This window comes from Solea solea, chromosome 6, assembly GCF_958295425.1.
Source record: "Solea solea chromosome 6, fSolSol10.1, whole genome shotgun sequence".
Classification (NCBI taxonomy): domain Eukaryota; kingdom Metazoa; phylum Chordata; class Actinopteri; order Pleuronectiformes; family Soleidae; genus Solea; species Solea solea.
Genome location: NC_081139.1, coordinates 3,294,760 through 3,322,734, shown reverse-complemented (window position 1 = coordinate 3,322,734; position 27,975 = coordinate 3,294,760). Strand labels below are relative to the sequence as shown.

Below are 27,975 nucleotides of genomic sequence, written 5' to 3'. Positions count from 1 at the left end.
CTTAGTCTGACACTGACGATAAGGTGTCGGGAGCCCTGCTTTATAGGTAGATAGATAGAAATATGTCAAAACTTTGTGAAGCAAAGTGTGTTCCCTTCACATGATTACTCTACTCGTCACTCCTAAAACAGGGATACCTCCAAAGTGAAGGAAAGAACCACATCAGACTTGGACAGTGTGTTCTCGTCCTCCTGGCCCATGTCGATGATGGAGGTATTGTGTCCCCGTTTCAGCTTCTGGAGTTTAAACTCTCCGCCCTTGGACACGGGCATGCTCTCCAGGTTGGCCATCAGCTGATTCACTGAAGACTTGAGCTCCTCGATGTACATGGCCTCCATCTCTTTGGACACAAACTTGGGGAACTTCCCACCCTGTTGATGAAACCGGAAAAGATTCCGCAAAGCACCACTGTTACAACTACTAAAATCCTAAAAGCACATTTCATAGTATTGATATCTAACTTGGTTACACTACATGGAAATCTGTAGTCTTTTCATTTGTGGGTGGTGCCTCACACTGATATTAAGTATATATCAAACAATCTGAGACCCCCGCCCGCAGACTCTGACTCACCCTGGCAATCTGGTCTGCCATCTGAAGACGTCCATCCAGTTCTCTTCTGATCTGTGCAGCCTGCTCATCCAGGTTGTCCAGCTATTGATAAAAATAGAGGAGAACGTTAATAAGGTTGCAATGCTTTAAAAAAAAGAAAGAAAAAAAAGCCAGAGGCCAAATGTCAAAGATCACCAATATGTGCTCACTTCATTTATCTCACCAGGAAAGATGATGTTTTTCATGATGTGCGATCATTAGACACTGTGCTAATTACACTTATTCAACTGCTTATTAATGCTAATTAATTATTCAGTGAATCACATGGTCACATGTACCCATGGTCCAGACCACCTGCTCAAACCAAACATCAGAATGGGAGAAGAAAGGTGTTTTATGTGACTTTGTTGCATGGTTGCGACACTGTGAAATTTGGAAATACATCACAATTGAAAGAATCACATTTTTAAAGCCTGAATATGTGACCTATAGACACCCCAGATCCACAGATCCGTGCCCCGTGAGTACTAAGGGTTAAGGCATGGGTGTCAAACATACGGTCCACAGGCCAGAAACGGCCCGCCAGAGGGTCCAATCCGGCCTGCAGGATGAATTTGTGAAAAGCTCATATTATGATTACCTGTGTCTAAATAGTAAAGACATTTCAGAATATGTTTTGTAAAAAGATACATTTCTTGTTGTTTATGGATTAATATGCCAATATTTTACCGGTTTGGCCCACTTGAGATCACATTGGTCTGTATTTGGCCCCTGAACTAAAATGCGTTTGACGCCACTGGCATCATTCTACATTGTCATCAGAGATTATCTGTCAAGGACATAACTGTAAATGACAGATAAATTCAAATATGGAAGCAGTAAATGTTGCCATGCAAATTCAAAGGTGCTTGTGCAAAAAGGGAATGATGACTTTGGTACAGCAGGACATGAAAAGATTATTTAGAGCTCCATTTTTTTTTCTTTCAAAAGCAGCTTCAATCATAGCACATTAAAAGATCAAAATTCATCCTTCACTCAAAGAGACCCTGCTGCCATCACCATAGAGACCATGAATGAACAACGGTTGGAGAGGTCCTTTTGAATGTGTTGAGTGTTTGAAATTTTTCCCTTTTGTGATTGATTTCAATGAACGAAACAATAAAATGCAGCTCACTGAAATGGTCGAGCCGAGAGACGGATGCAAAAAATAGAGATTTCAATAAACTGAAACAAAGTTTAGGCACGACTGAGGAAAAACACAGTGATAATGAAATTTGCATAAAAAGTTTTTTAAAAAAACAAAAAACACTTCTACCGGACAACGTCTTAATCTGACAACTGACATCTCTTAATCTGTTTTTGCCCTTGAGTAATGAAAAGCAGAGAAATCCGTGGTTCTACCACATCAATAATGAATGAGAGTTTTATATTAGCTGACACAAGGAAATAGAAAACTGCAGCTAATGTCTCTTTCGGGCTCTTTATGTCTGCGTGGTTCACTCCGTCAATGGTTCTCTCGGCCAAATTGAACCAATTCTTGTCAAATGTGATGCGGAGACTCACCGATCAACAACCCTGACCCTTTCCCCTGTGACGACGGCAGACAAATTGATCTGTATCTACACAAAACTGTTCCGTGAACTGACCTCACCTCTCGCCCTGGCAGTGTAACAAGTCCTGCTGTATGTAATGCTCATGACATGTGTCAGGCTGTAAAAAGAAGTTGATTTGAGAGGCGACACAGCGAGGTGTGGGAGAAAGTGTTGTTCCACACGTTCATGGTCCAGCTAAGCATCTCATTCTATTAGTGGAGTGCTTCAAAAATAGTGTTGCAGCAATTTATTATTTTTGATGACCAGTTGCATCAGCTTGAGTGGTTTGTGTAATTGGAAATAAGCTCTGTGATTTCAGCTTCTTGGATCTCGATAGACAGTAAACGGAAACGCTTTGGCTTGTGGTAGAAAACAGGACATTTGATGATGTCATTTTGTGGTTTGAGAAACAAAGATTTGTCACCGTTTCATGAAATTTTATGGACCAAACAACTATGAGGGAATTGACATGTTAATTCATACTGAAAGGTATCATTAGCGGGAGCCCGACTTCAGCCCATGGTCTGGTGCAGTGGGATCGTGTGCCATAGCTGACCTCTCTCTCTCTCTCTGCTGTATGCTTTTTCACTATCATATTACATGCACAGACCTTTCAGGTTTTGCCACATTGATTCTCTGCCCGTCCAACAATCCTTTTAAAGAGAGGATGAGCTGAAGTCACAGAGCAGTCGTTAAGAGCACGAGTAAGAGATGCTGCCCAGCACAGACGGGGATCGAGCACTGTAACCGCTCAAGGCACGGAGGAGGAAAAAACAATAACACGTGTAGGGGTGATCTGAGTATTGATTTGAAAAGAGCAGTCGTTAAAATCATCGACTCATAAAGACGAAGAAAGGTAGTTGTACAGGACGAATGCGCATGGTTGGATATAATTGTTATTCTTAAAATCCCTGCAGCTTTGAATCCAGATACTCTTCTGGTGTGAAAGCTTCCCAATCACCAATTTCTGTCACTGATTCAGTTCGTTTTATACATTATGAAATGATGTCGACCAGATGGCCTCTTAAATCCAAGACAGTCAGAGTGAACTGTCAAGTCTAGTGTGTTACTAGTGCTGGCCACAGAACAGCCACCCTACTACATAACCCAGAGTTCCTGTTTAATAGAGCACATAATCAGACTTTGCCACCAGCTGCAGCAGAACTGCATCACAGCAGTACTTAGTACTACAGTGGTGCCATGCAGTGACACTTGAACAGTGCCGAGCATCCTGTAGTAGGAAGTCTTACAAGTGGGAGTGTTTTTTTTTTTTTTTTTTTTCACTTGTGAAAACTAGATTTAATCACAACAACCATAAAATGACACATGTACTTATTAAAGCTGTGCTTCTACTTCCCCCTTTACACGGCTGCTGGTGATATTTGCTGCCTGTCAACACACTCACAGCTCTGGGCGCTGTCAGTCTGAAATGCCAGCAGTCCCAACAGAACTGGTAGTGTCACGCTTGGAAATCCAGCAGCTTGGATGTCAGTGTGCGACACTTCACGTCCATGTGCCTTTCCCCTCTCACATATCACAACCTAAAAGACCTAAATCTTTACTAGAATGTACGTCCAGGCAAGTTCTCAACACTGCAAGAATAAACCGAGATACTTCAGAACTTAAAGTCGAAACTGAAGCGGCAGATGAAATTTGGTCACGGTGACAGACTGCAGCTCATCTGCAAAATGGCTAACATGAGAAAAGTGACTGAAGCATGTAATCTGAAAGGGGGATGGGGGATGGGGGGGGGGGGGGGGCAATTTCTCCTATTAATCCCAACTCTGACTGACACAGAGAGACAGTCCTGTCTGTGGGAGGAAGTAAAGCTGAAGGTCAGTCTATGTGCTTACTAATAGCCACCCCCTACTAAGCCCCACAGCACCCCAATCTTAACCAGCACACCACTACTGAAAGGTCACTGCTGTCAGTGGCCCACACGATGATCTGGGTGGACAAGCAGTCTCATAGGAAATATTATGAGACTGGATAAAAAGGTAGGTTTCTATCTGTTTTTACTAAATCTGACAACAGCAGTGCAGCTAAATAAAGGTGACATGGCCTCAGTGGTAGCCAAGCTGACAGCAGTTAAGAGGTGACGGAGCAGAAGCAGGCAGGTAGTTAACAGCCCAGCTGATGACAGATCCCCAGGTGGATGATGGGATATTAGCAGCAAACAGCACACCCGCTTGGCCAGGGGCGGATTCTTGCAGAGAACAAAGACGAGGAAGGCGGGATTAGATTGGAACTGGATGGAACCTGGAGGAGTCGTTGAAGCGGCTGCTCTATATTTAGATTTGCTGAGTGTCTGTGTGTGTGTGTGTGTGTGTGTGTGCAATGAGATAAAAAGCATCTCTTGTGTGTAGTGACATGTGAGGCATGCTAATAAAATGGTGCACGCTGTAAAAAGAAATTCCACCCTTTTCTGTGAACCTATGTTGCTCTTTTGCTGTAGTTAAAGGCAGCGTTGTTGCACTTAATGTTTAATTAATTCTCCTCCACTGACTGATGGCTCGCATCTTTTTTTTTCCTTACAGTTGTTGTGCAACGTCATTGTTTCAAGTTTAAACTGGGCTGACCCAGATTTAGAGTTGCCTGCAATGGGCAGATATACACAGAATTAAAGTATTACAACCACTGCGTTAATAAACTGCGGCCAAATGAAGTCGTTTACCAAAGAAGTGTCAAAGATAATGCACTCGTACCAATACAAACTGGTGAAATCTTCACTTTTATAGCCAGTATCTCAGCACTATAGCTGGTGAGCATAGTTAGGGTTTTACCAGGATTTCAGCAACCAGGTGGCACACTGTGATTGGCTAATTCGAAGGGGATTGGCTCAGCATGATTGGTTGAAGAGAAGGGGCATGGACTACAAAAACCCTCCCTAACCTGGGCTTCTTCCTCCTCACCTTTCCAATCCGGTGTCATTGCAAAATCGTTAAAAGTAGTTTTAGTCGTAGTGTGTGAAGATTGGAGAAGTTGCTGTATGGTTATGGTATTTAAGTCCATTTTGAAAGCTGCAGTAAGTAGATGATTTGCTTTTGAGAGTTTTTGTTTATTTAAGATAAATAATAATTGTAGTAATGTTTGGGCAAAGTTAAATTAAAGGGTAACAGAAGAGAGATGACATTTTATTTCACCTTTGTTTTCTCCTGTTTTCACTTAGGAGCTTAGGTAAGGTTTTTTTTTTGTTCTTATTTTGTTTTCTTTTGCAAGTAAGGGAGAAATTTTGGTTTGTCGTTTTGGCATTGTTACTCTCCGGAAATTAATAAAACTGCTACACTTGTTTGAACAGACTTTTGATTTATTTTGGCTTTCTTTACAAAGAGGAGGTGGAAGACACACACACACACACGCATAAGTTAGCCCTGGTTTCCCTCGGCCAAGGACGGAACATGGATTTATAATCATCATATCTCTTGAAACACAACTTCAATAAATGTTGATTTTACATTGTGTCTGTCTAAAATACTGCCCTCAAGAGACAAAATAAGTTTCTACAGGATTAAAGAAACCTGCTGATTTGTAACACTGAAGGAGATGGCCTGAAATAATCCTCAGACAATTTTTCATAAAGGTGTGATTGTCCCATAATGAATATTGTGAGTGCAGCCAAGCTTCACCAGGCATTCCGCTGCTTTTGCAGTAAAGAAATGGCTTGGCGTAGCAAATGCTTTTATCCTGCCAGTCCTGTCTGCAGTAAAGAGGCTCCATTACCCAATTTTATCAGATACGGGCTAAACCAGGAAGAGCTCAGGCTTCATTTCTAAACTAAATGCAGTGGATAAGACAAATTAAAGAGGGGAAAAAAGGAAACACTGACAGAGGAAAAGCTTATAACGACATGACCTCACAATCAGTCTCACGTGCCTGCACCTTACTGTGACTTCCATCCCAGCATTAGGTATTTTATTCATCCATTTGTGATGAGGTGAAATGTCTGAGAATGTATTCATGTGAATAAACATCAAGACATTTTACAGTGGTCGGGTCACTCCTGGTCTGACCGCAGCTGAAAAACTGCAGCCATTAGGGAGTGGAGCACGCTCATGAGTCTGTGCTGTGCAGCTGCTGGTTACACCGGTCTAATCAGTCTTAGTCATTTCAGGGGCTGCTCTTACTTCAGCGCGAGACACAAAGAGGCCAAAGATGACTTTGTAGCTGCGGAAAAATGGAAATGGCCATTTTGGTAACATCGAAAGCACAAAAGAAAGGTGATATCTGAATGTTTTATGTCTTATGAAAACAACATTTCTAAATCATTTTATTATGCTTTTATTGTTAAGTAGAAGACTATACACAATATGGTGGCTGGTTGCTTATTGAGGAGATTTCTGTCTCAGTTCTCTCTCCCCCTTTTCTTTGACCTCTTTTCTTGCATGTACTTGCAAACATCAGGATTACGTCACAGTATCAAGCTGTACACAAACACGTTTCTGCAGCACACTGTATATGAATGACGGTGTGTCGTTCTCTCTCCACTCATAGTTTCACTCTAATACTTCATGCTTTCATATCCTCTTAAGCATGTATTCTTTCAATCCCCAGAGTGACAATGCTGTTCATCAGCAGGTCTTGATCCTGCCTCCTTATCATAACATTGCTGTTTTTAAAACATGTCAACTCTTACTGCCTTAGTGTTCTTTGTCACAGTCTTCTCAGATCCATTATTCAGATCTTATTCACTTGCTGCTCAGAAGCAGATGCCCTCGACTTTAGCACCTTTCCCAAAGTCTCTTTAGCGACTTTATTCATTTCAGTTCGTAATAAATTATTTTTTTTCATTCACTCGTCTCTCCTGATTAAAAAGGTTTGATGATTTCTGACCCTTTACGAACAGATGTCCTGTCAGCAGATCAAAAAACACACCTTGATCATTAGATTTAAAGGTTACTGTATACGGCAAAAATATTGCACCTCAGCTTCAGAAGCTTCAGACTAATGAAAACTGTGAGCCTTTATTGATCTTAACTGACTGAGATATTTGAAGGGTGCTGAACAATCTCATTTGTGAACAGCACCTTGTGCCATCTGCACCAATTTATAAATTAGCAACTGTTGAAAGAAACGATGGCATCTGTATCCTACTGTTTTTTTTTTAACTCATTCACTTTCGAGAGACTAGATTTAAATGAACTGAAGAGGGGTTTTTTTAATGCATTAATTGATGAGCAGATGTAAATGTGCCAGATACGTCCTCCAAATCCCGCCATAATAAGACTTTTAATCCAATCAAGCTCCTGGAGATAGAAGTACATAAATGCTGCTTTCAGCTTTCTCATCGCAATAAAGCAGTAAAAGCGGAGGAGAGTTACTGGATGTCTGGCCCAAGCACTCCACTGTCATCTGTTATCTGCCAGTAATCTCAACATATCAATCCAACAATGACTGTGCAGCTCTCCGCTGTCCTCATCAATAACAAATGTGAGGTTTGTAGTTAAGCTGTTGTTGATAAAATGGACGGAAAGACAGTCAACTCATTCTGGTAATATTGACAGGATAAAAATAAAGAGTTGGCTGTGTGTCCAAACTGTCTGAGAAGTATCACCTAAAGGAAGGCTCGGCAAACTCACCTGACAGGCTTGGTAAAGCAGCTGGTGCTCAAACTTCTTGATGCCCAGGATGTTCTGGAACATCTCGTACAGCTGGTCCTTGCTGAGGATGAGCTCAGAGGCCGCGCTCGCCGTCATGCGTTGCTGGGCCTTGCGCGGGTCCTCGTCGCCGCGGTAGATGGTGTCAAACTTGGCCATCCAGGAGCTGAGGACCGTCTCCTTGCTCAGGCCGTCGATCTCCGGGAGGCTGCGCACGCGCTTCTCGATGTGCCTCTTGAACACTTCCCTGAAATCGTTGGCCGAGAAGCCGCCACTTTGGACCATTTTGGCCACACGGTCACTCTTCAGGAACACCTAATAAATACAGTAGAGGTCATTATTTATATGATGAGTAATATGAGCTGGTGGGAACAGGAAGTGTGTTGGCTCAAATGGTGAATGTCTGCCCACTTCAGCAGAAAAACTGTAGTTGTTAGAGGCCTATAGAGTATGCAAGACTGTGACTGAACACAGCTGAGGCTGCTTTCTGTGCCCTGCTAATGACAGACTGACAGGGACAGAGGCAGAGGGGGCCGCACTGTCACAGCACTAAGTGAAGTCACCATCAGAGCTGACTGTTTCACCACTCTGACAGTCACATTTTGTTCTCAGCATCCATTATGGCTGGAAAGCTCCTACTCCTGTACTAAAACATTACAGTACAATGGTAAAATTATCCGTACGTATCATTCGATATATCATAGAGTCTCTGCTTGTCGTGTTCATAACACAAATGTCACATGTCTAGCACTCGATTGCGAGTCTAATTTCCAATTAGCAGAAGATAGAACGTTCATTTCAGAACATTCTTGAGACACAATATTTTAGCCACAGTTGGAAGCTGTAACTGTTAATTTAGTTACATTTTACTTTTATTTAATGTATTTTCTTGACACCCAAATTAATTGACACATCCACATGATTGCGATAATAGGCGTCAATACAGCAGTGCATCTGTTAGGAAGCACATCATTGTTTCAACTGCCTCAATCACAGCTAAATATTATTAATAAAGTATTGTTTCATTTCCAGGTATAAAGATCATATTCATGTCACAGCAATTATTGACAAAAATACATTGTGCATCTGATCTAGATGGGAAAAGAACAGTCTATGCCATTACGTTTTCTTCCTCTGACATTATATATATATCTATATATAGATATATATTATTGGTGTATGCATTTTATTGTAAAAAAAAGACAATAGTGATGGTTAATTGAGATATTTTGCAGTGAGTGTGTTACAGTATCCAACTAACCCAGATAATGGGTTAACCCAGATAATTCTCATCCATTTATTTCCCCCCTCCCGAGTTTAAATCTCTGCACATTTTCACATTTACATTAAACTCCACAAACTATATAGAGGTCACACTGCAATTAACTTCCATGACCGTCTATATAATATGTGTTTCCTGATTGTTCCAATCATATGGCCGTGCTTGTTTTTTCCATCATGGATTTGGCCTTTAACGTATCCCTACTATTTAGCACCCACCTTTTGTGCAGAATGCATGCATTCTATTCAATCTGTTTTATCTGGAGATTGAATAGTGGGCTTAGAAAAGATGGCTCTGTCAGTCACATCGTCTGACTCATAATTTGTGCAGTGAAAAGGCTTCAGCCACCATTTTACCACTCAGCCGTCTCATACGAGCATTCTGACATGGAAAAGCATGTTTTTTTAGACCAAAAACTGCCCATTTTCTGTATTTTGTAAAATAATGTCACGTATGTAATGTCATTTACAGCAATAATGTGTCAGAAAAGCTAATGCTATATGAAAAGTGACGTTTTTTGAGACGAAACGATGGATATGCAAACATACGAATGACCTATATATACGTATTTGAAAGCCTGGGTAATGTAAAAGTGTGTGACTGTTAGTACCTCATTGTAGCTCTGCACAGCGTTAATGAACGCCTCATCAGCCACAATTTGTGTGTCTCCGTTGAGGAAGCCCTGGAAACGATCCTTGGTCTGCTGAAGCTGCTGCTTGGTTATCTGTAGAAGCAAGAACAGATGGAACATTTCAGAATTCAAGCCCCGGATTGGAAAATGTGTCAAAGGAAGCACATTTTCAATTATCCGCCCAATTTTAAACGGCTAGCCCCGAACATCCTTTCCCCCTCCCCCACAGAAACTTCCTCTACCCTCTGGGGAAACACTCAGTAATCCCAGCCCAGTGCGGAGATGTAATCCCTCCAGTGTTTCCACAGTTTATCTGTGCATCCACCTTCAGACAGTCAAGCTCTTAACACCTCTAAAGGTCGGCAACCAGGCGACATTGTTACCAAATGCCAAATTCACATTACCGTGGCTATATTTGAGGTGAGGGAGCAGCATCTTGATAAAAAGATAGGCACTTCCAAATTTCTTAGACGGAACGATAACAGGAAAATCATCTAAGCCTCTCTTTGAATCAGTACCCAGAGATTTGAGACGGTGGATGAGAGCAGAAACCAACTGTTAAACTTTAATCGTACGTGTATACCTTTATACGTATACATCTATACTACAACTGAAGCCTGCAACCAGTGTCCCATAAACACACAGTCAATCTTACGATCCTTCTTTTATTATCACTTATAAATAAAACCCAGCGATACTCAAATTCCCCCACTTGGATACTATCTGCCAACCTCACCACACACTTTTTTAGGTCACGGTGCGATGGAGCCAGAAGGACGACATCATTATCATCATCATCATCATCATCACCGTCATCATCATCGTCCACAAACAGAAAACATGCCACCATTTTAGCACCCAACTGGACTCTTTCCAGGCCTCTCTGCAGCTTTGATATCCTGTTCATGGACATGACAGCAGAGGTGAACGGTGAGTATGCTGAAACAGATCCTCTCTAATGTAATGCTTTGAGTTTCCAGGGAAGGAATGAGTCATAACATCCAGAGTCAAGTTCACCTCAACAACTCCAAATAATCTCAAGAGCTGTAGGGGAGATTTAAATTGAATTCTGCTCATTTACTGTCCAGAGTAAATGGACTCTTGTGACACTGGTTAATTGATTCAGAATTGTCACTGTGTGCACGTCAGTGTGATGTACAATCCCGAGCACATGTGTGATGCTCTCTCTCTCACGCTTTGTTTTTTTTCCATTCTCACTCAGGACCCATTGCCCTTGGATTGATGGTTACCGTGTCAGTGACCTCTAACAATCAATAGACTCACAATCTCCCCTTGACAATTGCCTTCAATCTTTCAGCTCAAGCTGTTGTGTATATCAGACAAGCACAAGGAGCTGCTGGTAACGTGTGTCTGCGACACTGCCTCGCACAAGTGACAGACTTGTGGTGTAGGAGTGAGATGGAAAAGAATCACACATCATGTGCCTGTGAGGCAATCGCAACACCATCTGTGTGCTGCTGTACCACCCCAACCACGTACCAGTAATGTACAGAAAAAGGGATATATGTATATATATGAATACAAGGAATTTGAGAATGATCCATAATCCATACAAACATTAGTAAAGGCAATGATGTTGCTGAGTGTTACCAGCTTTTTGACTCTCAAGATCCCATTACAACATACAAGAGCAACAGCAGCGTCGGTGATCAATACTTTAATGTTTCAGGTGTATTCATCTCGGCAAAGATCTTGTCATGAGATTAAATAAAGGAGTGCGAAACTATTTCGCCGTGTTTTAATAGATCCTGGTGTTCCTCGGGCAAGAAATGCAAATATTAATAGTCTGGTAAAGTAGCGTGGTCTCTGGGGAGACACTCGGAGGCTGAAGTCAGCGTTCTCATCCTTGTTTGCCCCGTCCATTTCTGCAAGTGATAGAAATAGAGTGAACGCTCTCCATGGCAGGTTATTAGAAAGCTCTAAATGAGTGTGAGATGTAACTGTCCTACTATAAATCGTTCATTCAAGAAGATTATAGTGCTCTGTTTTTGAAATGAAAACTGTGTCAGAGAGGTGTTCATTAGTACGATCATTCTGGAGGTTGAACTGACAAAGAGGTGTATTATTGAGCCTCGTATGACTGCTGAATAAATTGATTAAACAAAAGAAAACCCATGTTCATATACTGCACAAAGCTGTGAATTTAGTACATCAACGTCATCTGAGAACGCAGTTTTCCATACTGATGAATTAAAATCACCATAAAATAAACTGAGCTTCATAACCTCTATGGCTTTCTCTGCTATAATGTACTGCTTCTAATACACTAAATCTCATATCGGCGTAGAAAATGTTAATGCATTAATTAAGACCATCCTTACTTAAGTTTGCATGTTCTGCCTGTTTGTGTGTGAGTTCTTTCAGGAGACTCCGGCTTCCTCCCACAGTGCAAAGACGTGCACAATGGGGTTAGGTTAATTGGGAGGGTCTAAAATAACCGCAGGTGTGAAAGTGAGTAGGGATGGATGTTTGTTTCTGAACGTTTCTATCCTGCCTCTCGCCCAGCGTCAGCTGGTATTGGCTCCACCCCCCCCCCCGTGACCCTCACAGGTAAAATGATAGATAATAAAGAGCATGATATAAAAAGAAAATAAAGCCTGAGATGGATCTGTTGAAGGGCTACTTGGCTCATGAAGGAAATAATGTCATCCTTCCTTGTTTGTTCGAAATGTTAAAGTCACACTCTGGCTACTGTGGAAACATCAAGATGGCAGTCTCCATAAAACAAGGTCTTTGTCAACAGAACATAAAAAAAGGCTTATTCTAAGGCTACAAAAACCCCTAAAACAACCCTCCTTAATGTTACACACCGGACCTTTAACATTAATATGCTACCTGTGACGCTGAAGCCCGGAAGAACACTAATTGTGTGTAGTGTAATTGTGTCAACTTCACGTGTGCAAAAGTGTGTGTGTGTGCGTGTGTGTGTGCATTTATTTCCACTGTTTCCACTCAAGTCAAGAAATGTTGTAACACACTGTTTTTCCTTATGTTGCACAGCAGAGGTCTAGAAACAAGCTCTTTGAATGCATCCAAAATGACCAAAATGACTGTTTCGCTGTGACGGAGGAACAATAACTTCCAAAAACTGAAGAGTGGATGTGAAAGTGTGACTGTGAAAGTGTGATGCATGTTCTTAAAAAAAAGAAAAAGAAATACATTTGCATATTTTCCTTGGCAAATAATGAATTGTTTCGACTACAGCAACTGAAAATGAAGTGAAGTGACTTGTATTTACTCTAACTACTGATAAATGATGAATTGTTCAAGCATCAGCGTTAGTTGATTTAAAAACAAGTTTTCTGAAGGCATCATCTTGTGATCAGAGGGACATTTTAAGTGTATTATTAACAGTTTTTCTCCCTCAACAATAAACTGATTAATTACGGAGTGTGTGACCACCCTTTAAACAAACTATGGTCTAAACACATGAAATATTAAGGACTTTCAGTTTTTCTGTATTTCATTGCTGATTAGGAACCTGCGCTGATTAGGAACCACATTGATGGACGACAGGAAATGCCTCCATTTTCATCAGTATTGCCAGATTCCCAAGACTTATTTTCCTGCTTTGCTGCTATTGATTATCTCTCTGTAGCTCTTTTCAAGATTGCAGTGTTGTGCGGTGATTCATTGGCATGCAATGAAGTAGGCAGTGACATTAATCACCCTTCACATATCAATAGAGGAGATTGCATGGGCTTGATGTACAGTAACTTTATTACCTTTCAAAATGACTATGGATCAGGGTTTATAATTTGACCACGTGACGGGGGCACACAATATCGGAGTCGCTGACAAATATTTAATAAAGAATTTATAACGTGCAAAACCTGACACTGTGGTGTAGTTAAGGGACCTTTCCATTTCATATGATTACATAAAAATGGTCTTTTGCCATAAAATACCCCCTGTAAAACTGTACACATTGGAGATAAACAGCCATCACAGCATGCGGTAAACGTCAGCATCAGCTGCACGTGATTTCAAAAATATCTGTCTTTATCTGAGAGCCCATTGAGTCTGTAAGGCAGGTTCATAAAACTCCGCCTCCCTCCGGCACGTACTGTATTGTGTAAGAAGTGCGCTGCCTTTAGTGACTCTTCAGTGAAGTGAGAAACATCGTTCCCCCCCTCAGTGCACGTCTCACCCACTTTGCTTTATTTCTTCATTTGCTACAATGAAACGATAAACACTAAATGAATTTGGTAAATAATAATACATTTTTGTTACACAACAACCGTACACAATATTATATTCATATTAAACCTTGTTCTTCCATCTGACTGGTGAGATATACAGCGGCTCGTCTGTCCTTGCAGAGCCATGATAAGTGTAGTAATTAGTTAATTGAATGCAGCATATACTCCACTGTATAGTTGAGCGCAGTAAAGCCTCTGCTGTGCTGACTCACACTGACACACGCGTCTAATAGAAGTTACATAATGATGAGACGGCAAGTTAAATTAAGGGTGTTTTCTAAAATGAAATGGCTTCTAATTAGATGTGCGTTTAGTTTTAGGGGGCGGTCGTAAATCCGCTTAATAAACAATAGTCTGAGGACAGATGCAACAGCTGTAGCATCACGTTCTGTGAGCTAACCTTATTAAATTCATGAAATCAAACGTTTACAGTGATAAAGGGACTTTATGCTAAACCTGCTCATTCAGGGAAGAGAGCTGTTTCCACTGGTGGTGTTGGTTATTCAGTGGGTGAAATCCCCACTTCAGACAAAGTACATTTTATCCATGCTGCATATGAAACCGCCGGCCCACATCTGAACAAACAGCAAACATAAGTACGGGGGAGCGGGCGCTGCACGACAGCAGCACGGAAAATCTACAGGCAAACACCAGCATTGTGTAGTGACTGTGGCCACAAAAGTACAATAATACAAAGACAGATGTACAAACTATCATCTCGACCAGACATGCTCACATAGATTTGTTCAAAACACACACACACACACAGCACTGAGTCAGTAAATAGCCCTCCACTGGGACTGTGAGCAGCCAGGTGTGTACTCTGCAGACAGAGCTTGACACGCTACAAACTGTGGTAACCACCTCAACTCTCATTCAGTCAGTGTCGCCAGTCTCCACACGGTTGTCACATTCAGGAGTTGTGGCACTGCTGATGCACACATGACAAGGCTGCATTCACAACCACCAGCTAACGGGCTTCCATTAGCACACCCATCCTCGTTATGCTCGTTCACTTTCCGAGGAGGAAAAAGGGGAAAAAACAGGCCTGTGTAACATAAATGATATGTACAGACACTGGGAGAGCACAATCAGGGCCACGGTTTGCACACAAAATTATGAAAATCAATCCTGTCCGTCCTGTTTTTTTTAAAAATCAATAAATAAAAATGTCATGAGTAATCTGTTTTACACTGATTCAGAATTTACATAATCTGTAATCCATTGGTTTTTACCTCAGATACAGGCAGTGCAAACTACTATAGTTCAGGTTTCTGCTGTGTACTGATTTAATTATTCAATTCCAGCTCCTTAAATACATTTTTTGAACCTTTTCTGCACAAATTCAATCCAATTTTAAGAATTTTGAGTACTTTTTGCTCAGGTCTGTTTATATAGTATAGGTGATTTTGTTTTCATCAGATTGCCTAGGTTGTGCTGAAAAAAAGAATATAAGACACTCTATATTGCATATTCTTATAGCCTTTGTATATACTGTTTGTTTAAATATAGTAATGGAAAAAAACTGCCAAAATGCTGTGTGTTCTAAGGGTTAAATGCAAATGAAAATAGAGAGAATACAAAAAAAAATCATTATTTGCAACTCCAATATGAAGCCATTAAATAAGCATGTTTTCAAATCTAAAACCAAACATTAGTCTTGTACGTCCTCAGAGTTTTGTGTAGCAATTATATGTAAATCTTAAATACCAAATAATCCCAGACTTATCTTTGTTAGATTGTACTAAATTGTCCTCCAACATTTTCAAAACGTTCAAGAAATGGCAAGCGTTAATGTACTTACAGCCCCAAAAAAGAAACATTTTATTCTTAATTTTAAATCAGAGTATTACTTTGGATTAATCTGTGTCCTTTGATAGTCTAACAGCTTTCATTCATTCAGCCTCAGCATGGTTGCTGGTGCCAATCCCAGCTGACATAAGGCAAAACGCGGAGTCACACCCTGGACAGGTCACCAGTCCATCGCAGGGCCACAGACAAATAACCAGCTACTCTCACATTTATACCTACAGACGGTTTAGAGAGTCAACTTTAACCTCTGTATGGTTTTTTGGGACTATAAAATGGTGAACCCAGAGAAAACCCACACACACACAGGGAAATATAGATATAATGCTATTTTATACTGTGGACGGGTATAAAAACTCTGATTGAGGCTCTAAGAAACGATCTATAACGCATGATCTAAAGTGCATTAATGTCCAATTGCAATTTTGCTATTTAGACTGTGTGTAATCTCAGTGCAAAGTATCCCATCACGTTTTAGTGTCTTTATTATTCGTAGGTGTGTTTTGGGGCGTTCCATCAATTATGCCAATGACTTTTAAAAGTCAGCTGTGCCTTTGCCTGCTGCGCTGCTATTTAAATTTGACTTACTGGCAAATTCCTCCATGTGGGGAAGAGACAGGATGAAGAATAAAACAGAAAGAACCACAACAGCAGCAGCAGCAGCAGCCGTGAGTCCTGTAACCTCGCCGTCGACATCCAAAGGACGCGCCTGTGTGTCTGTGCCATTTCACGCACAGGCTGTGGTGCATCCTTGGCAGCACCGCTCTCCCCGCACTAATGGGAACATTGTCCTTGCCCATCTACAACTCCATTAGACTTTATTGTTATTTTTGGAAGTGTCCTACTGTAAGTAACAAAGTAGATTAGATGAGATAGATGTAATCATTTATCTCATGCGGAAGTTAAAGCATAAAAGTACAATGTAAGTGTATTTGAGCAAAGCGACAGTAGCCCTCAGCTCCTTTGTTTACCTGGAGGTGAGTGAGCAGCTGTGGCTCCGTTTACAGGGAAACGCCCATAATAACACAGGAGTCTACCTGAACTCCATCCAGCCTCATGGCTGCATCAGACTTCTGTTTGTGATTTTATGAGTAAGCGAGAATCATCATCATCGTCATCAGTGAGAGAGGGAAAGACAGGTTCAACAGAGGTCGGCGGTAATGATCCAGCTATTGCTCTCTCCTCGGCCTCTTTCTTTAATATGGAAAGTCAGCACCGCTAATTATCTTTTCCCAGTCGAGTAACTTTCCCTTTGAAGCAATATATGGTTATATATGGTTCAACACAACAGCACAAACACGTGCTGTATGTCCACCGACAGCTGCAAACGCCCTCAATCGCAGGACTCAAAACAGGGTTTCAGGACGTGTGGTTGTGTGCAGCCAAACATCGCATCTGCTGCAGCAATCTCAGTTTTCTATCATAGCGACTTATCAGCCCGCACAGCACAGACTTACTGTGTTGAGTCAGTTGGTTAGCTACAGGTCGTTTCAGCAGCGACTGAACTCGGAGTTTTACAGATAACGTGGATTTTAAATCACAGCAGAAGTTGATATTCACATTGGGCTGGAAGTCCGCCTCCAACTGCAGCTCCTTTTGCCTCCAAGATATTCATCCATCTGCAGGATTGAGCGGCTCATCCTTAGAGGGTTGTGAAGGGAGCTGGAGCCAATCTCAGATAACACTGGTCAAGAGGAAGGTTACACCCTGCACAAGTTGCCAGTGTATATATCACAGTGCCAGCTAACAAAGGCCAACAAACACTCACACTCACATCCACGTCTATGGTCAAGTCAGAGTCTGTGATTAACACCAAACCAATCTGCGTGTGTTTGGACTCTGGGAAGAAGAAATCTGATCCGGGATTCAAACCAGGAACCTCTTGCTGTTACGTGTTTCATTCATAGTCTAATTCTCATACTTTTTGTTCCTGTTGTCATTTCTCATCTCAACAATACACACTTTCACTTCCTACTGTAGCCATCGTTTCCCTGGGTTTCAACGCAAGCAATCAACTGTTCATCAGCTGTTCTCATTTGTTCCATTTGTTAGCCGATCATCTCGTTGCTGTCTTTTTGAACGCGTTGTCTCTTTCTGCTCTTTAGTCTCATAACATCCATCATTTTTCATCCTTCATCAGTCTCAGAGCACCATCACCACCATGTCCAGATACTATCAACAAATGATTCTGTTAATAAGAATTCTGTTGAATCAGCACATTATTTTTTAATAAATTCAGTCAGTTTCAGAGCTATGTTCTTATGGGTGCCCCAGGTGCACCCATGGTAAATTTGCTGTGGGAATAATACACACACAATAGGTCACATATTCAGGCTTTAAACAAAATGTGTTTTTTCATTGTTGAGTCAAAGTTATGATTCATTTTATATCAGCATTTTTAGTCGTGATATAAAGTAGCAAGAATTGTGCAGAAGTCCCAAAATAGAGCGTTTTTTTCTTTTCTTTTTGTTCATAAAAACGAGCCAGAACTTTGAACTGTGACGTATTTCCAAATTTCACAAATTCAATCAGAATTTAAACAGTCCTTTTCGCTCAGGTGTGTTTATATAGTTGGTGAAAATGCATTTTGTTTTCCATCAAATTGCTGAGGTTGTGCTGAAAAAAGAGGATATAAGTATATCTGTATTGTACATTCTTATAACCTCTGTTTAAACTGTATGTTATGGAAAAAAGCAGCCGGAATGCTCTGCATTTTAAGGGTTAATCAAGTTGTCAATTAAGTCACAGTTAATTTTATTTAAGCACACATGACAAAACAAAAAAAAAATGTTTAAACTCACTGGTTTCCTAACCTTATATAAAGGAAATACACAACAAAGCTGTCATAACAGAATACAGGAAATTAAATGCAACATCACAAATAAAAATAAGCCCTTATTTTAATCTTGGTAGAGTTTCTTACAGTACATTTTAATTAAAATAACCACTGTCCCATGTTTTGTAGATTACTTGTTAGGATTAGGGATGATGTCTTATATAAATACAATACCATGATGTCCAAGGACAGTGTCCCCCATTAAGAAACAGTGATCTATTTTGTGTTGTGCCTCCAGGATTACAAATGTTTTTATCATTTGTTTACATGAGCTGAGAGAGTGAAGCAGTGAGGGGGCGTGGCCTGGTCCTGAAATCTGACAGTGAAATATGAGCAGAGAAAACAGCTCGGGCGTTTTTAAGGGAAAGGGGAAAGAGGGAGGAGTCTACGACAACAAGCCTCACACTGATTAGACAAGAGAGTGATGAAAGAGTCTGTGATGCAAAGCGTGGACGAAAATCTGAATGCAGGAGCTGGTGTAGAGTATGTATATTTTTAATTATTTACACTAAACTGTGTAAAGATTTGCACCTGGATCAACAAATAATGTGATTGAAAAGATGGCCTTAGTTATACTTTTAATTAAGATGCTGCTTTGTAAGTCAGTGCATACTGTGCTGGAGAGAAACAATCAGTGGGAATGTTTCTCTCAAACCGGAGCACAAATACAACCCTCTCTATGAAAAATGATCCCTCAAACAATGCTTGGTTCAAACATCAAGTCCTGGACACAGATGAACCGATAGTCGGCACTGTGACATGAATACACGAGAGTCCTGCTCACAACAAACACCGCGTCGCACTATGTTTTAATTATTTAAACGGGGAGAAATGTAAGTCAGTGTTACCTGACTGTGATGGCTGATTTTAGGGTGGTCACACCTTTGGGAAGTTAATAATCTGACAGAAATAACAGCTTAGCTTTCCCTCTTGGTTAAATGCTGACAGTGGAGCTGTTTAATTTGTGAACGTGTGATCTGGTACAGGCTGCTGCAACAAACCGTGGGTGAGGGGGGGATTTCTCCTGCTGCTTTTTCAGCTGTCACCCCATTTTGAATTGGCTTTTACATCCACGGCAATTCCACATTGGGTTTTTTTGTGTTTAAAACGTGTGACATACTACTTTATGAGAGGGAGAGAATTGTTTTTGGAAAATAAAAACGTGGAGTGATGCATTTTTAGATTCTGTATCATAATGGACATGTTTTCAGTGTCATACTTGAGCTCTTTGAAGCTGCTCTCTACATCTATTCTCTGTTATCTGTATGTTTATTCTTTTTCAGTTACAAAGACATTTTGCAAAAAGTCAAAAAGAGGATGCACACTCAAGCATTCAATCACATTGCAATGTTTAAAACCGCGCAGTCTACAAAATACTCAGGAAAATCCCTACAGCATATCAGCTAAAAGTGTATTATTATTATTTTCTTTTATTGTTGTTACTAATTTTACTCCAGCGCTTCCAGTAATGCCACTTTCATCTCCCGCTCCCTTCAGGTTCCTATTTTAGTTTCCGTCCCCATGTACACGGCAATCAGCAAAGGTTATATAATTATGTATATGTACGACCTTGTGTGTATGATTGCTTATATACAAACAAATGCATTATACGTGCTCATGGTGTAATGATTACTCGACTTTCACATTTAAATGAAACTACATTTTCTCTCTTTTACAATTACTTGTTGGAGATGACATCAATTGTATTAAAAACATTGACTATGGACCGATCTGTTCCAAATGCTACAACAAATACTTGTTTGTATTTGTTGTATTTCAACACTAAGGGAAATGAACCGATTCCCAATCCAGTCCAAGTGCCCAAAACCCTAGCTCAGCACTTCATCCAAGTATCACTGATTGAAATTCCAGTCTTCGTCTCATTCATGTCACAGATCCCGCAGCCAGAGACACTCTATTAAACAAACCTGCTGGCAGATGGGATAAATTGGTTCTGACTATCTTTGGAGCATCACACTTCCAAACAAGCGTCCTCAAACTCAGAGAAACCTCTTTAAAAATGCACATCAGTCTTATTTACTGGATTTTGTTTTCACTGACTCACTCAGTATGTTAACCAAGATTCTGAATCAGTATGTGAAACTGAAGTTTGTCGCACAAAAAAATGTCAATATGTGGAAAGGTCACGGGATCAACAAGGTCATACAACAGTGAACCATGAACTCCAGTCCATTTAATAATTGTTGAAATGTGTCAGAAATGTAACAGCGGACGACACAAAATGTCTGTGTGAATGACAAAGTCTTTATCTTGTTTATGTCTATAATGTCCGTGCCTTTGCCTTGTGAATTATTCTTCATGGTTGATATCTCTGTATATAAACAGCCAGCTTATTATTAGCTTATTGTTTTTTGTGGCTCTTTTTTGCCCCCGGGACAATCTGCAATTAAACCATCATTCTATAAATGACTCCAACTCTGCCTATATCTGTCAATAACCTCAATAATTTACTTACAAGTTATTCTTAGAAAGGAAGGCGGTCATAAGTGCAAATGTCTCCCAAGACAATTAGCCTTTCCCTTCATACTATATATATAAACATATATATACATATACAGTCTCCATGCTGCTGCTTCTGAAGACGTCTTCCTGACTGAATGAGGAAGCAAACATTTCCCTCATACAGAGAAAGGAAGCGGCCGCCTGCTACTGTCCTATTGTGTTACCCTTTGACAAGGTTATAGCCGTACATTTCAAGAAGCACCAGAGGAGCTCGCATGCTCTGCAGCCCGGTCTGCTCCTCTGTGATAGCCCATCGCTGCTGTTTGTGTGCCAGAGCTTCTAGTAGCGGATTAGCACGGAGCTGCTCCACATGTTTGTTTGTGTGTTTGATTTTTTTTTTCCCACAGGCTTTTAAGTCTTTTAATTACTGAAATTGTTTCATCACATTTCTGTCACTAATCTATAATGGCAAAAAACAGCTACATAATATTAGCTCGTGTAGCCAATCAATATGAGGAATATAATTATTGTTTGTGGACATCTGAGGATCCGACATTCACAGGATGTTCATGGCAAAGAGAGTACGCGAGAGAAAATGTATGTTTGTTTTTAATTAAATAAAGTGGGTTTTTTGTGAGATCATTTTTCTTCATGAACCTGAAATGTACTTAATTGACTATGAACAACTACTGGACAATATCATGACATAGTAACCAATTTACAGCACATCAATCCTATTAAAAATGGTTATGATAGGGTCAAAAACAATTCATTTTCAAATCAAATATATCAAAATGTTGAGTTTACGCACGTGAAAATGTTTCAAGAAACAAGTTCATTGTGGTTTTAAACGTCTTAATAGTCAGAAATACACGGAAATTCTGCAAATCTGAGACAAGAGCACCATAGAAATTGTGTACCATCGATATATACTTTGTTATATTAATACCAGTTCTTTTCCTGAAGAGATTTATACCAAACATCATCAAAGTCTGGAGGCTGTAGACTGTAGGCAGACTGATTGTGTCTTCTGACACCAAGCATCGGATTGTTTATCCACAAAATTCATTCACCCAGGACACAAGCCGCCTGCACAACCACATATCAAAGTGCATTTCTAAGCATATATTAGACTATCAGTTTAACCTACGCAGAACATGACTAAAGAAACAAATAGATGGAAGCATTACTTATGCCTCCCACATGCACATGCTCATGACTCAGCAGAAAATTCACTAAGCTGTGGGACAGAGGAAGACATACTGTCCACATATTTTGACAAAAACAACGGGACTTCCTGTTTCCTGTGGGAGTGATGCATGGTCGTCCTTAGATCAACTGAGCTGAACGAGTCCACAGAGGCCACACTTGTGAAGGGAGATACAAGACGCCCGTATCTCACCGAGACATGTGATGACTTGTCTTTCTTTACAACATGAAGGTAGCCTTAAAACACGCTCTTCATCGTGTCTGAGAACAACAACCATACAACAGCTCCATACCATAACACTGTTTTTGTGCCTGATATAACTGATGTCACAACCTTGAATATCTATCGATATCAACATCAGTCCAACGCAATCTTAGCTGTAAATATGAAATTCATGCTGGTGTATTTACAACTGAGCTGTACGCAGCCATTTCACAAATGCATTTTAAAAAAAAAAAGCATTTACACTGTTTTTTTTTTTAAGGGTCGACAGATCGTATCGGATTTTTATGTTTTCTTTTTCCAATATTCAATGCAGTGATTTAAGAGTTATGGTATCAGCTCATCCCTTTAGCTCCTGATTAGAGATCAGTTCATTCCTCCGCAGGTACAGTAGGGCCTTTGCACTGTGACTTTGACAGTAAGGACATCATGACCCGAAACTGGCTCAAACATCAACGAGGCAACACAGACAGACAAAAACAGGATGCGGGGCCTGGTTTTGTAAACAGCCCAAATCTGGACCTTCTCCTGTGAATTAAATCGTGATATTATTCTGTAAATAGTAAATATTAAATGACGAACATGTTAATTTCAGAGCAACTAGTTCACTGTAACCCATCCAGTGGAGCCTGCTCATCTGCAGAGGCTATTAAGTAACCCTCCACAAGAGGTCTGTGCCCAGAAGTCACCTTGGGAGGCCAAACTGACGGGATAAGTGATGGCGCAAACGGGTTGGGATTGGGTTTCTGCCAGGAGAGCAGGACACAGAGCCACATGCAGCTACATATCACGTGGAATGCAGTTCTTTGGTGAGACTGTGGGCCAACAAGGACAAGGACACCATCCTGTTTTAAACCTCCATCCCACCTTCTCCTGAACGCCCTTTCTGTTTCTAGGTTTGCTCTGGGACTGATCTCACTTGTGAGCTGGTGTGTAGTAGAGAAACATGAACTGCTCTCAGTCTGCAGCTCTGCAGTGGGCAACCATGTGTCCTTTCACTATCTATCTCGATGCTCCTGTTATGCTCCAAGGATTCTTTTTTTTTTTTTCCTTCAGATTCTAGCGTGAGAAAATAAACATTTTCTTCCCCCCAATGGAACTGTGCTGAATCCATGCAGTGATTTACAGGCCTATTGGCCAAAACCCCACTGTATAGCTTATGTAGGTCATCAGCGACATCTGAGAAAAGAAAGCAGGCATTTCGTCAGCATGTGGTTATTAATTATGCCTTTGCACCCAAGGGCCCTTACCTTCTGCTGTCGCCTTGCCATGTCTGTGGGCTGTTTTGCATTGAATGGGTAAGCAATGCATCGCATCACAAACACATAGAGCTGCAGCTTCTTTTTACGGTCCTCTTCGTCCCTCTGCAGCTTCTCCAGATCCTCCTTCTCCTCGCTGACGGCCGACGGGCTCGGGCTAGTCGGACGGGCACTGCTGCGGCTGCTGCTGGGCGCGAGTCCACCCGAGCTCTCGCTGGTCCTGCTCGGTGAGATGCGGGATCCGGCCTGGGGTGCCCTCGTCTCCTTGCATTCCTCCTCCACTATCCCATCAGATTCCTCCTCGCTGGACGACGGATCTAACATCTTGCTCTAGAGGTGACTGCGTCCCTAAAGCTGACCTAAGCCTACCAAATTGTTATTTTTTTTTTTTTTTCTTAGTGCTGCACCGTTGTCTTATCCTAACGCGCCTGGAGATCTAATGTAGATTTCGAAGTCAGGACAGGGTGACGGGGCCCTGGTTGTACTCGCTCGCTGAGAGATGTCAGCAGTACGAGTGGAGCTGGAGGGTTGAGTCTGCTTCACACTGAGCTCTCTCCGCCTGCGCCGAGCACTCGTCGATGCTTACGTATTTTCTGTGTTTTATTGGCCAGTCACCGCTGCGGATGTAAGAGAGGGAGGTGAGAAGGGAGTGGAAGGGCAGGGGTGGGGGGTGATGAAAAGAAGGAGAGCAGTTTTTCTCTCCTTTCTTTGCTTTCCTTCTTTTTTCTTTTATAAAAAAAAAGCCTCTACCTGCTGCCAGGCCGGGAGCGAGCGCGGGGAGCTGTCCGCGGTGCTGAACATAAAATCACAGCAGCAGAGAGTGACGGATGCTCAGCGCTTCCACACATCGTCCTGCAGTGGTACACCTAAGATGGCTGCCACGGGACGCTGAATATTGTCTCTGAAATGGGGAATTTATTATAAAGTTTATGAGCAGATAGTGCACGGGACACAGATGATGAGATGTCGACATTTCCACAATGGCTCCTGGGCCGCTCCTTAACTGTGTGTGTGTGTGTGTATGAATTAAAGGGTGGGGTGTGTATAGCAGCCATCAACACTCAGCTGCTCAGCTCTCTCCGCCTGTACAGGCTGGACAAATTGATTGTTGCTGCATGTGCTGGTATCTGTTGCGAGTAAATTGAATCATGCAGTGGTCACACAAACTCGTTATCAATTTGCTCAAAGGGGATTTATTGTTCTGGCATGGGGATGGAATGGGATCAATCTTCCAAGTAAATTCTACATCATTTCACACCGTTTTTGAGCACATTTCCCAACATATACTCACTGTTGTGTGAGCTATGCAGTATACGGCCCTGACTTCAATTGATAAAATCACTTGTATCATAAGTTATAAGAGAGCATCCTGTGGTTTGAATTGGTTACAGGAGTCTTCCAGTAAAGCCGGCACAAATATTATGTTCCATATTTTCACTACAAAGAAAAAAAACCTGTGATTTAATGACGCAGTGAAAACAACTTATAAAAAACACTTATATGGATTTTTTTGATACAATCATCTTAGATGTTACCCAGCAGTGAAATGGCTTATGATATATTTTTCTTTTCAAGATTGAAAACCAGAAACTGAAGCTGGCAGATTATGATCGTGAGTTGGCAAAGGGGGAGATGCATGTTAATACAGTAGGACAGTGGACCTGTCACACCTGCAGTATCTCACCTCTGGCTCCTCACCAGGTCAACTTATATAAATGGACAGAGACACACTATCAATGATTCAATACAGGGTCAAAGCAAAATGTGTATTATTGTAAGGATACATGTGCACCAATAATTTGTTCAAAAGTTGTGACGGATAAGTACTTTTAACTTAGTCAGGCCATGGAGCCATAAGAAAAAAGTTGCATTACTGATGGTACACGGGTTTCCACCTGTTTGATACAATATTAAAACCATTCATCCACCATTTATATGATTTACCAACCTGAGTATCCAACAACCCCCTGCTTATAACTCTCACAACCTAATGCTCGAGAGCAAAAACACTATGATTAATTAATAATTACACAGTAACTTCCTCTGCTGGTGAGTGAGAAACAAATAAATAAACAATCCCAGGAGCAAAATATCTTTCGCCTCATTTCTTATCTTGATCGATGAATCAATGGTTGGCTGTTGTGCACCACAATCAAACACAGTGCAAAGCCTGCATTTGCATTGCATTATTAAGGTCTGCTTCATGAGCGATATCTTGACATTTCACAGTTTGAAAAGCACAGAGGGGAAAAAAATATATCATTTATGATACTTGTGTTTAATTTATCCACCACAATGTAAATTCGTCTGCAACCTATTAAGGGTTCCTGGCTGTTCTTATCTCTGCCAGAGAGGTGATGTCTTTAGTGCCATTCTACAGTATATCAGTATGTGTCCATAACTCAAAACTCTGACCTGGATTTAAATAAGGGGATGGCTACAGGATTACATGATTGTTTGTTTGTTTTTTTCTTTCTACACTTATATTACCACCACCACCACCACCACTACTACTACTACTACTATAATAATAATAATAATAATAAAAACTTAGTTGGATGGAGTTTGCATGTTCTCCCCACGTGTGCATAGGTTTCCTCCCACAGTCCGAAAAACATGCAGATTATTGACTGTAGGTGTGAATGTGTGAGTGAATGGTTGTTTGTCTCTATATGTGTCCCTGTGATGGACTAGTGTCCAATCCAGGGTATGACCCCACCTTTCGCCCTTTGTCAGCTGGGAGTGGCACCAGCGCCCCCTGCGACTCTCATGTGGTGTTAGGGGGGCTCAAAATGCTCAACTCCAAAGTAGGTTAAAAAAAACTTGGACAACAGGACTGTGAAGCAGGACATACAAAAAGAAACTGACACAAGACAAGGGAAACGAGGATTATTTATACATGAGTTAGGGGAACACAGGTGAAACCAATGTGTGACGGGGTTGACAATCTCACGGAGGGAAAAATCACACAAACAGAGGAAGTCAGGATCTGAAAACAGAGGGAAAAGATGAGTCCAACATGAAACAGCAAGTGCATGACAAGACTGGACATGAGTGACTCTAACTCAACATAAAGAGACACAAAGGACCAACATGAACTAATCAAGACATGACAAAAATGTAAAACACTAAACATGATTACATTACAACATTAACATATTTGATGAGACATATGTGGAGGATAAAGCCGTAGAAGATGGATGGATGTATGAAAGCACTTATAAAAATGTGGTTGCAAAGTGAATAAAAATGGTTTAAAGTCAACAGTTTACAACATTTAGACAGCAGTAGGAAAGAAATCCATACAATTCAGTGAAAATTGCATTTTCAATGTTGGCAGAGGCATTTTGTGGCTACACCTCAGCAGGAATGGTGACGATTTTAATACTGTATTTGTAGAAGAGCTGTCTGTAAAAATGTGAGCTGTTTTGTCAGGATTGTGACCCTGCACTGTGCTCACCTACGCCACACCATCACACTTACATGGCCGTGACGGTCTTTATACTGTGAGCTCAGTGCTGCATATTTTACCTCGGAGATGGAATTGAATGTGACAGGTAGCTGCTCGTCCAGATGTTGCGTTTGCATTTGACCAGTAAATTCCCCGCAGGTTACTATGCTCTCAAAAACTCTCCTGCTACAAATTCCTTTTGAGGCTTTTCTGTCTCCCCCGCTGTGGATTCACATCATGAGGTTATTTCTTTTTTTTTGTCCTTATCTGGCCTCGTTCTCAACAGGCCACTGACACTTTCCTGATAGGAGGTGCGCAGTCAACTGTCCTCCCCCCCTTGGTTCAACTGTGACTTCATACTCCTGAGATCCCCCCCCCCCCCGGCCCAGAAAAGTCTAACACTAACCTCAGCAACAGAACCTTTTAAACATTAATAATTGACTAATGTTCTCTGCTGTGATCTTCTACTCCAGCTAAAGTGTATACACATTAAAGGTTCATGTTCTTTGAACACAAAGCGAAGCATGGAGAGGATTACAACATCTGGAATTTTTGTTTTCTCTGTACTTAGTAAGAATAACATATATTACGAACCTGCCACTGCTAGAATAATAATTCATAAGGTTTGGCGTTCATGAAAGTCAAGTGATATGACTGAAAGCTCCAGAACAGCTGCTACATTTGAATGATAAAGATCATGTGGTATAAACTGAAAGCTTCGGAGATTAATTTCATCCTATGGTTCATCCAAGGTCGGGGATGAAACGTTGAAGCCTCACTCAACATCTAACTCCCATAATGTTCACTCACATTACTGTTCATAAGCAACTTTAACTCTTAGAACACAGAGT

General features: G+C 41.1%; 1 protein-coding gene across 20 annotated transcripts in view; it reads right to left on the bottom strand.

The window, feature by feature from the left end:
• The window catches only part of cadpsb (Ca2+-dependent activator protein for secretion b), a 57,642-nt gene extending 33,277 nt beyond the window's left edge, over nt 1-24,365 (bottom strand). For 4 of the 20 annotated variants that reach the window (XM_058632872.1, XM_058632876.1, XM_058632877.1 and 1 more), the window contains exons 1-5: nt 23,665-24,350; nt 9,631-9,744; nt 7,721-8,053; nt 574-654; nt 138-371 (exon numbers count right to left, since the gene is read on the bottom strand). In XM_058632872.1, coding sequence (XP_058488855.1) covers nt 138-371; nt 574-654; nt 7,721-8,053; nt 9,631-9,744; nt 23,665-23,997 — 1,095 coding nt within the window. In that variant the 5' untranslated portion in view covers nt 23,998-24,350. Of the gene's footprint in view, nt 1-137; nt 372-573; nt 655-7,720; nt 8,054-9,630; nt 9,745-23,664 lie in introns of all 20 variants that reach the window. The other 16 variants (XM_058632868.1, XM_058632871.1, XM_058632887.1 and 13 more) reach the window with 11 other exon arrangements.
• Nucleotides 24,366-27,975: the final 3,610 nt, after the last annotated feature.